General features: G+C 47.0%; 2 protein-coding genes across 5 annotated transcripts; both read left to right on the top strand.

Moving 5' to 3' along the window:
* Window positions 1-217: 217 nt before the first annotated feature.
* Window positions 218-4,853, top strand: LOC133022625 (kelch-like protein 11). The gene is made up of 2 exons (XM_061089473.1): window positions 218-940; window positions 1,583-4,853. Exons 1-2 carry the CDS (start codon window positions 345-347, stop codon window positions 3,165-3,167), a joined length of 2,181 nt encoding a protein of 726 aa, XP_060945456.1. The 5' UTR covers window positions 218-344; the 3' UTR covers window positions 3,168-4,853.
* A 588-nt stretch (window positions 4,854-5,441) lies between these two features.
* Window positions 5,442-9,750, top strand: LOC133023067 (cytosolic 5'-nucleotidase 3-like). 4 transcript variants are annotated; one of them, XM_061090001.1, is made up of 9 exons: window positions 5,442-5,531; window positions 5,930-6,028; window positions 6,121-6,190; window positions 6,283-6,329; window positions 7,466-7,551; window positions 7,641-7,730; window positions 7,833-7,995; window positions 8,090-8,290; window positions 8,662-9,750. In XM_061090001.1, the coding sequence occupies exons 1-9, from the start codon at window positions 5,529-5,531 to the stop codon at window positions 8,773-8,775; spliced, it is 873 nt and encodes a 290-aa protein (XP_060945984.1). In that variant the 5' UTR covers window positions 5,442-5,528; the 3' UTR covers window positions 8,776-9,750. The 4 variants fall into 4 exon arrangements, with proteins under 4 accessions (XP_060945984.1, XP_060945986.1, XP_060945985.1 ...); XM_061090003.1 differs by having other exon boundaries at window positions 5,442-5,648; XM_061090002.1 differs by having other exon boundaries at window positions 5,442-5,798.
* The last annotated feature ends 4 nt before the right edge of the window (window positions 9,751-9,754 follow it).

The raw sequence follows: 9,754 nt of genomic DNA, 5'->3' as shown, positions 1-9,754 counted from the left end.
GCAAAGAGCAGCTCTGGATCTGCAAACGTCAACATCTCCTGTCACCCACTGCGCATGTCCCTCAGTCTGTCTGTTTACCGAGTTGAAGTTAGGTTCCTATTCGTTGATCCCTAAGGCTTCCGTTACCGACTCCCTCCCGCCCATTTGTAGTGTGTACGAGTTGTTGCCTGATTATAAATTTAAAAAAGACCCCATTTTTCATAATTATAACAAACGCGCAGGTATTAAAGTGCTGATGAATGTGTTGTAACGCTGACATCATGTATGTTCCCCTTTAAGTCGCTCGACGTGAAACGCCGAAGAAGAAACGCGCTTCCGGGTCCGTGTCTGTTTTGACGCCATGTATGTGTGGCTGCGTACGTCGCCTGCTCTCCGCCTCTAGGCCGCTTCTCTCCCCAGCACTGCTCTCCTCCAGCGCCGGCAGCGCCATGGCAGCGGCGGCCCCCAACCCGGAGGACTCCACCCGGGGCGGCGGCTCCAGCGGCAGCGGCAGCAGCAGCAGCGGCTGCGGCAGCAGCGGCAGCGGCAGCGGCAGCGGCACACCCAGCGCCCTGGCGGGGGACGGGGACGCGGAGGAGGCCGAGGACTTCAGCTCGTCCTCGCACTGCTCCGAGCTGTCCCGGCGGCAGAACGAGCAGCGGAAGCAGGGCTTGTTCTGCGACGTGACGCTGGCCTTCAGCAGCGGCGCGGCCAGCGGCAGCGTGCAGAGCTGCGAGTTCTCCGCCCACAGGTCCGTGCTGGCCGCGGCCACCGACTACTTCACCCCGCTGCTGTCAGGCCAGTTCTCCGAGTCGCTGACCGGACGCGTGGAGATGAAGGAGTGGAGCTCCGAGCTGGGGCCGGACGCCGAGACCGTGGAGAGCGTCATCCAGTACATGTACACCGGGGAGATCCGAGTGAGCACCTGCAACGTGCATGAGGTGCTGGAGCTGGCTGACAGGTATTAGCTGTTTACTGTGTGTGTGTGTGTGTGTGTGCGTGTGTGTGTGTGTCTGTCTGTGCGTGTCTCTCTGTGTGTGCGTGTGTTTGTGTGTTTTGTGTTTGTCTGTGTGTGTGTGTGTGTGTGCGTGCGTGTGTGTGCGTGTCTATGTGTGTCTTGTTCTATGTGTGAGTGTGTGTGTGTGTGTGTGCGTGTGTGTGTGTGTTATGTGCATGCGTGTGGGTGTGTGTGTGTTGTGTGCATGCGTGTGTGTCTGTCTCTGCGTGTGCGTGTGTGTGCATGAGTGTGTGTGTCTGTCTGTCTCTGTGTGTGTGTGTGTCTCTCTCTCTGTGTGTGTCTGTGCATGTGTCTGTCTGTCTCTCTGTCTGTCTGTCTGTCTGTGTGTGTGTCTACGTCTGTGTGTTTTTTTTGTGTCTTTTGTGTCTGTCTTTGTGGGTGTGTGTTTTTTGTGTCTCTGTGTGTGTGTGTGTATGTGTCTGTCTGTGTGTGTGTGTGTTTTGTGTGTGTGTGTCTGTCTGTGTGTGTCTGTCTGTGTGTGTGTGTGTGTGTGTCCCCTAACCATGCAAATCAGACTAGTTGTATCTCCTCATCAGGGTCTGTTCATGGTCTCTCCTGTGTTTCTCTCTGCTGGTTCCATGTTAGGTTCCTGCTGCTGCAACTGAAGGATTTCTGCGGTGAGTTCCTGAAGAAGAAGCTGAGCTTGACCAACTGCGTGGCCGTGCACAGCCTGGCCCACATGTACACCCTGGACCAGCTGGCTCTGCGGGCCGCCGACATGATCCGTCGCAACTTCCACAAGGTGATCCAGGACGAGGAGTTCTACACGCTGCCCTTCCACCTGGTCCGCGACTGGCTGTCGGACGCCGAGATCACGGTGGACTCGGAGGAGGTGCTGTTTGAGGCGGTGGTGAAGTGGGTGCAGAAGAACACAGATGACCGGAGCCGCTACTTTGAGGAGCTGTTCCGCCTCCTGAGGCTGCCACAAATCAAGCCCACCTACCTGACCCGGGTGGTGAAGACCGAGCGCCTGGTGGCCGCCAACGAGGCCTGCCTCCGGCTGGTGTCCGAGGCGGTGGAGGGCCACGCCATTCGTTTTGAGAACCTCAAGTCAGCCGACATGGAGCTCTGGACCTCCCACATGGCCTCCTTCCAGCCTCGCTTTGGCCAGAACATGGACGTCATCATGGTTGTGGGCGGCGTGTCAGAAGGGGGGGACTACCTGAGCGAGTGCGTGGGCTACTTCATTTACGAGGACCGTTGGGTCAACCTGCCGCACATCCACAACCACCTGGACGGCCACGCCATCGCCGCCACAGAGTCCCACGTCTACGTAGCCGGTTCTATGGAGCCGGGCTTTGCCAAGACGGTGGAGCGGTACAATCCCAATCGCAACACCTGGGAGCAGGTGAGCAACTTGACCACACGCAAGCATTCCTTTGGCCTCACCTGCATCAAGGATATCCTGTACAGCATTGGTGGCCACGGCAACTTCAGTCCAGGTTTTAAAGATGTCAGTGTGTACGAGCCCGAGCAGGACAAGTGGCACAATCTGGAGGCTGCCCCCAAAATCCTGCGGGATGTGAAGGCGGTGAGCGTGGAGGACCGCTATGTGTACGTCACGGCACGCACACCTGTCGATACCGATAATGACGATGGACTGAAGACGGTGACCACGCGTTACGACACAGAGAGCCGCCAGTGGCAGGATGTCGACTCGCTGCCTCTTATTGACAACTACTGCATCTTCCAGATGGCCGTGGCCCCCACCAACTTCTACCACACGGCCTCCTGCTGCCCCAAGAGCTACACGGTGCGGGACGAGGTCGCCAAGCAGAAGATCAGCTTGCGCATCTCCGATGAGATCCTGGAGAGCCTGCCGCCCGAGGTCACCAGCATCGAGGGGGCGGCCATCTGCCACTTCGACGAGGACGTCTTCATCATCGGAGGCTGGAAGAACAGCGACGACGTGGACAAGCAGTACCGCAAAGAGGCGTACCGCTACTGCGCCGAGAGGAAGCGCTGGATGCTGCTGCCGCCCATGCCTCAGCCGCGCTGCCGAGCCACCGCGTGCCACGTCCGCATCCCCTACCGCTTCCTGTACGGCTGCCAGCGCTACCCCATGCCCCAGAACTTGGCCCGGCAGCGAGATCGGATGCAGCAGATGCAGCAGCTTCACCGGCGCACCCTCACCCTGCGCCGGCAGCTCCAGTCACAGATCGAATGTTGAGCCTGGTCCGCGTCTGATGCTCCATTCGAGAACGTCGCGGTTTCTGTCTGAAGATTTACTGCAAACCAGCCACCGGACCAAGCTCTCGCAACCATCACCATCGACCCTCTATTTGTACATAACACGCCACAGTGGGTCTTGTGTCGCTCCCGTGCTGCATTTCCTCATTCTCAACTCTGTCCATCTGCTCTCATACTGTGTTGTGTAAATGGCTGATTTATAGAAAGCCATGGAAGAGGTGGGCAGGCATGTGCTGACCAGCTGGGGGTCTGTGAGGAGGGACACGGCGGATGTAAACATGTGAATAAGAGTGTTATTTAACAGCCAACAACTAAATATCCTTTTGTCAAGTATGTTGGTATAGATGCTGTTTAATAGTATAAAGCTGTATATGTAAACATTTATATGGATATTTTACATCCCTGTACTTGGAAGGCTATGTGACCTAACCAATTCCTGCGTTCCTGCATTCAGTCCCAAGTCGCTTAATGAAGTCTCATTCCACTGTAACACTGTGACAATCTCCTCATCAGTCTTACGTTTATCATAGTTGCTCTGCTAGAATGGCTCCGCTTGTTACTGTGCAGCCAGGACAACTAAACAAAATATGATTCCCAGAGGCTGTTGATCTTTAAGTCCTGTAGACTAGTTTGCCGTTAGATTGCAGTTTCTCTTCGACTGTTGTACAGTGTATATTTCTGTCCTTTTTGTTGCTCGTCTAGCACTTGAACACGACAAGTGTCTCTCCAGGTTTCGAAAGACGATGAAACGATGAGAGAACTGTCATGAAAAGATGTGATGAAATCGTTCCTTTGAGTTACTGCGAAACTGAAACGTAATGTTTGGCCTCTGCATTAAGCACCAGTCATTAGAAATGGCTTAATCATTCCTTTTGTTTGCACTTTGGAAGTTTGATAATTGGTGTGTTCTCATTCGTTCAAGAAAGGTCCATTGAAAACGTGTATGTGTGTGAGTGCAGGGGGTGTGTATTGTGTATGATAAGTGGGGGTGTTGCGTTGTCGCCCTGCAGAGAACGGCAAAAAGCTTCTCTCGAACTGCACTTTTCGACATGTAATTGTTTAAAGTCTTACAGAAGCGTAGGGATTTAAGTTGCCACCGCACTTTGAATTTGCTTGTTTTATTTGTTTCATATCGGACAAGGTGATTGTATTCTGGAAATGTCTCAGCCAGCTTTCAGCCAGTGAGGTTTGATTTTGTTTTTGCAAGAAGAAAGAGAACATGTTATGATTTGCAGATTTGTTTCCCTACATTAAATGTCTTGCAAAACCTTGTGTTCTTGTACTTCAATACCAGCTGAGTGTATACCACAGATCCGCTCTGTTCTGTTCTGTTCTGTTCTGTCCTGTGGTTTCCCTTTACCCGCCAAAGAAAAGAGACTTTAAAAACAAAAATCTGATTTACAGGCGTAAAAAAAAAGGGGGTTGCTATAGAAATGTGTTGTGACTGACATTCAGAAGTTTCCACTGTCCGTGTCCATGAGGTAACAGAGTGCAGAAATGATATTCATTTCCACATCATGACCAACACAAATAGCACTGCAACTATTGAGTGGTATAGGCTGTTTCATTTACTTTGCATGTGATAAGTCTGACATTGTGTAATTAATATTGGATGTAAGAACTGCTAATGTCATCACTTGCAATAAAAGTTGTTTTGTAAGACAGATGGCTGCGCATATAGTGTATTCCTGCATTCTTAGAAATACTTCATGTGAATTATACGTGCCGAAACACAGTTATATGATTTAAGTCCCACAGTGTTAGCTATGACAATAGAAGCTACCAACCAATCTGTGGTATTTTTAATGGTTGATCAATTTATACTCTATACATGAACTTGTTTTGGTTCATGTATGAGCCTGTTTTGGTTCCCTTACCAGTATTAGTTCATGGTCCCGCAGAGAAAGGCGCAAGTAGGAACCTTGTATCCGTGGCTTTGCCTCAGGGGGAAGAGTTCACACCGTCCCACCCTCAAGTTACACAAGTGGTAGTGCTGCCTTTAAGTGCTCCGCTTTCCCTCGGAAATAACAAACATCACAAAACGAAGTCAATACTTTCAATGTTTTTGCCCGTGCTGGAACAAGTAACACCTTCATATTTTTTTAGTTTTTCATAGCACATAATTGAAATGTAAAGACCATTTCCTGACTGAGTCACGTGGTACAGCCATAGACTGTATGTAGCATGGTATGTAGGGTACGGCCGGCTCGCGGGGCTTTGAACGTCACCACAAACGTCATCAACACAACCCCTCTCTTCACACAAACCTTCCTGCATAGCCCGACACACGCTTCGAAGACTCGACCCTGAAGGATACGTTACTAGATAACAAATCAACAAAATGGTAAAGTCTCCAGTAAAGTTTCTGTGTCCCCGTGAATCCCTCACACCGGGAGGACAACCCGCTGCTTCACGTTCATGTCTCCCAGCTAGCTGAGCTGGGTGTCCTCACTGTAAGGAGGTTAGCTGGCTGGCTTCTCTTTGTGTGCTAGCTGCACGCAAGATAATTATAACACGCTGAAATATTGATGACATTTTTAGTTCTGTGACGAGTGTGTGTGTTTTGGCGCTTGGAAGTTTATCGTACGCAGGAAGTAAGACAGCTAAAATGGTGCGTTATTCAATCTGATGCTAGCGCCTGACTGATCAGCCAGCTTGACGCAAAAATAAACAATTCCAAGGTGTCACATTTGTGTAATGACGTTGTCCCTCTTTCTCCTGGACCCACTTTCCCTCACTAAGATCCCGGAGTTGTCCAACCCCTCGGTGTGCATGAAGGACCCGGAGAGGGTGCAGGCGATCCTGGAGTCCATGGTGAAGGCTGGCTCCAACACCGTGCAGGTACACACCCTGTTCTCTGCAACACCAACTGTCCAATAGAGGAAACACTCACTGGCATTTGTATAATAAACTCTTTCCTCTATACATCACAGGTGATCTCAGATTTTGACATGACCCTAACACGGTTTGCACACAACGGCAAAAGGTGCCCGACGTGTCACAGTAAGTCCAGCTGTGGGCGTTGTTTGGGGTGGGGAGGTTGTCTTGCTTACAAAAGTTGGTTTGTGGCTGAACGTTGTTTCATTTGTTTGCAGATATTCTCGACAACAGCATGCTTATCACTGAGGACTGCAAAGTAAAGGTAAGATGGAAGCAGGATTGTCATTGGTTGGGCTGGTGCCATTAACTAAACTTGCACGAAACATGTAATTTATGTTGTTTATGTTTAACTGTGTATTGATCCATGCTTGTGTTGTAATACTGAGCAATGTTTTACACAAGACGATGTTGCTATAGCTTGCAATTTACTACATTAAGTACACACCCTGTAGAACCACTTAAGAGTATAGTTATTTTCCTATTTAAAACTGGAACAGATCATGCTTCATTGCGTAATGGCATGGAAATGAAACACTCCCCATCTCAGGACTTTTGCAAAACTATGATGTTTTGGAAATTTCCTCAAAACTAATGCCAAAAGGTTCAGTGTGTAGAATTTAGTGACATCTAATGGTGAAGTTGCATATTGCAGCTGACTACCCCTCACCTCAAGGCAGCCTTCAGTTGTCATAAATACTCAAATGAATTTAGTTTTTCCAGTCCGGGTTACTTTAAAAAACATGGTAAAGTATTTGAAAATGAATTAACAAATTAATTGTCATACAAAAGTATAAGTGAGATATTTTAATGATTGCATCAGTGACATATTACTTAATTCTCTACAAACTGAAAAGTTAAACGTATTATAGGGCCCATTCTAGAGTAAAGTAAACAACAATTTGTAAAAATGTTGATGATCACACATTTGTGAAAACATCACAAGGATTATTTATATTCAATTTCTGCCAATAGATCCCTTTAACCCAAATATTACCTACTGGACCATTACATATAAGTTATTAATAATGATGCATGTATTCAACTTTGTATACATCATTTGCATTTCTAGATATTAAGCAAATACTGCCCTCTAGGGGATGGTACAAGGAATTGCAACCTGTGCCCTTATAATAGTCTTCTTGCTCTTGAATCTTTCTTCCTCATTATTTCGTCACTGCATCTGGCATATTTTTCAGTAAGCCCAGAAATCTTTTAAGCATTAAAATGGTTAAAATTTAAGTATACAAAATATTGTCTTGAACAGGGTTTGTGTGTTTCTGTCGGAATATGTGATATAAATGACAAGACATCTTCAACTGAAAATTATTTCTCTTTTTGAGTGATATCTTTCCATCCTGTCTGAATGTGGTTTCCTGAATATGTCCCTGTCTCCTGTAGCTGAAGAACCTGCTCGACAAATACTACCCCATAGAGATAGATTCTACACGGTCAATAGCCGAGAAGTTGCCCCTCATGGTGGAGTGGTGAGTATCTCAAAACCCCTTTTTAATGTAAATATACTCTTCTGCAATTTCTTGCCTTCATAAAACTGTTCTGCGTTTGTCTCTGACAGGTGGACTCAAGCTCATGAACTCCTCGTACAGCAGGAGATCAGGAAAGACAAGTTGGCCATTGTGGTGCAGCAGTCTGAGGCCATGCTGAGGTCAGTGAACCTGCCTCCTCTTAGTCCATTTTGTAGTTTTTAGGTAAAAAATATATATATAAAGACTTTTTGAACTGTGATGGTAACTTGATGTTTTCACAGGGAGGACTTCCAGCTCTTCTTCGATCACCTGCATGAGCACAGCATCCCTCTGCTCATCTTCTCTGCTGGAATAGGAGACGTCCTGGAGGAGGTGATTCGCCAGGCCGGGGTCTTCCACCCCAACGTCAAAGTTTTCTCCAACTACATGGACTTCGATGAATGTGTGAGTAGCGACACCACATACAAACTATTCAACACCCAGGCGGCAACGATGAGGCTTAAGATGATGGAGACTCTGTCTTTGTGTGCTTCCACAGGGAGTACTGAAAGCCTTCAAGGGAGTGCTGATCCACATCTACAATAAAAGGGAAGGCGCTCTGCTCAACACCGGCCACTTCGAGGAGCTGCGGGCGCGGCCTAATGTGGTGCTGATGGGGGACTCACTGGGAGATCTGACCATGGCTGACGGGGTGCAGGACATGGAGAACATCCTCAAGATCGGGTTCCTCAACGACAAGGTAAATAAAAAACACATGTTCATCGAATTGTCTGGAAAACAATATTTTGCACCTGTCAGCCTGAGATGAAGTGCATTGGAATATGTTCACAGCTACCCTCAAATAGCTGACACAAACATTTGACTATGGTAAAGCCATATACCTCTTTTACACCGAAATTTGCGGTATATGCTAATTACAATAACCAGCAAAACTCACCCAAGGGTTGCGGTTCCATCATTGCTGACTGGAGCCAATTAAATAACCCATGTGATTGAGTCCTGATTGTATCCATTCCCATTAAAGACAAAGGCCAGATGTTACTGGGTTTTAGAAGCTTTGACCAGTGGAAAAAGCTCATTTTGATCCACACTTGTTTGTTTGTTTTCCAGGTGGACGAGAGGAAGCAGTCATACTTGGACTCATATGACATTGTGCTGATAAAAGATGAAACCCTGGTGGTTCCTAATGCTCTCCTGCTCTACCTCACTGGCAAAGTGAACTAAGCATTTGTTGTCCTCTGGCCAGCGGGGGGGGGCTCTCTGGTGCCATAAGATGAAGAAGCCCATCTCCAGATGTTATCGACAAACCAGCTAAGAATGGTTATAGTGTTTTTTACTTTAAAGGTGACACACTTTTGTGAACGAGTCTGAGATACCACATATCGCTGTACAAGTCCAGTTGACTTCCACAGCTCACAAACACCACGTCCCTCCTTATATTCTTGTCCTTCCTCTCGTGTTTGTGGTTGTACTCCTTGTCTACCATAATGTTTGTATATGGTGGAAGCCAGGATTGCACTGTCTACGCACGTTTAGTGTGGGGTTTGGTGATGGGTGCTGTTTTCTACTTGTTTGAGTAACGATTGGTTATCAGACTGTTCTGGTTTTCATATAGGAAATAAGGGAAAGAAAAACATACACAACAGTGTTAAACTTCTGGCTTGAAATCGGTTTACAGCTTCCTGCAATAAAACTATTTTCAGCTCATTTTAACCTGAAACTTGATGCTTTTTATAGGAGATATTCCATGTGTTGTCTCAGCCACGTCTTCTTGTAGTCAAACGTACTACTAGGTTGTAATTTTCAATAAATCCTTGTATCTTTTAGGGCTGCAGCTAACGACTATTCTGATAGTTGTTTAATTATCGATTATTGAAACGATTATGAATGACACACTCAAAATTTAATATCTGAGTTCAGTTATTATTTGTGAGAACTAACTGCTACCTCCAGAAGAGCGTGAAACATTTTATGGGGATTCACATGATTTCACCTTTTATACTGTAAAACAAAAAGTCAAATTTTTGCAGTCCAACAAAAACTTTCTTTAAACCGTTTAACATTTTACAGTTGAGAACACAACACTGAACAAACACAGACTTTGTTTTCTGTCATTTGTGCCATGAGTCTTGGGTTCTTTTGTCCAAACTCATTTCCTTGGCAGATGTTGCAACTTGAAATAAAATGTTATTTCATCTGTTTC

This window comes from Limanda limanda, chromosome 17 (assembly GCF_963576545.1).
Source record: "Limanda limanda chromosome 17, fLimLim1.1, whole genome shotgun sequence".
Taxonomy (NCBI): domain Eukaryota; kingdom Metazoa; phylum Chordata; class Actinopteri; order Pleuronectiformes; family Pleuronectidae; genus Limanda; species Limanda limanda.
Note: the sequence above shows the minus strand (reverse complement) of the source record. Positions and strands in the feature narration are given on the sequence as shown.

Excerpts from the sequence above, each read along its gene's own strand:
- LOC133022625 (XM_061089473.1), top strand. The coding sequence starts at position 345 with ATGTGTGGCTGCGTACGTCGCCTGCTCTCCGCCTCTAGGCCGCTTCTC. Across the intron at positions 941-1,582 it reads GTGCTGGAGCTGGCTGACAG|GTTCCTGCTGCTGCAACTGA; the intron begins GTATTAGCTGTT and ends GTTCCATGTTAG.
- LOC133023067 (XM_061090000.1), top strand. The coding sequence starts at position 5,885 with ATGACGTTGTCCCTCTTTCTCCTGGACCCACTTTCCCTCACTAAGATC. Across the intron at positions 6,191-6,282 it reads AAGGTGCCCGACGTGTCACA|ATATTCTCGACAACAGCATG; the intron begins GTAAGTCCAGCT and ends ATTTGTTTGCAG. Across the intron at positions 7,731-7,832 it reads CAGTCTGAGGCCATGCTGAG|GGAGGACTTCCAGCTCTTCT; the intron begins GTCAGTGAACCT and ends ATGTTTTCACAG.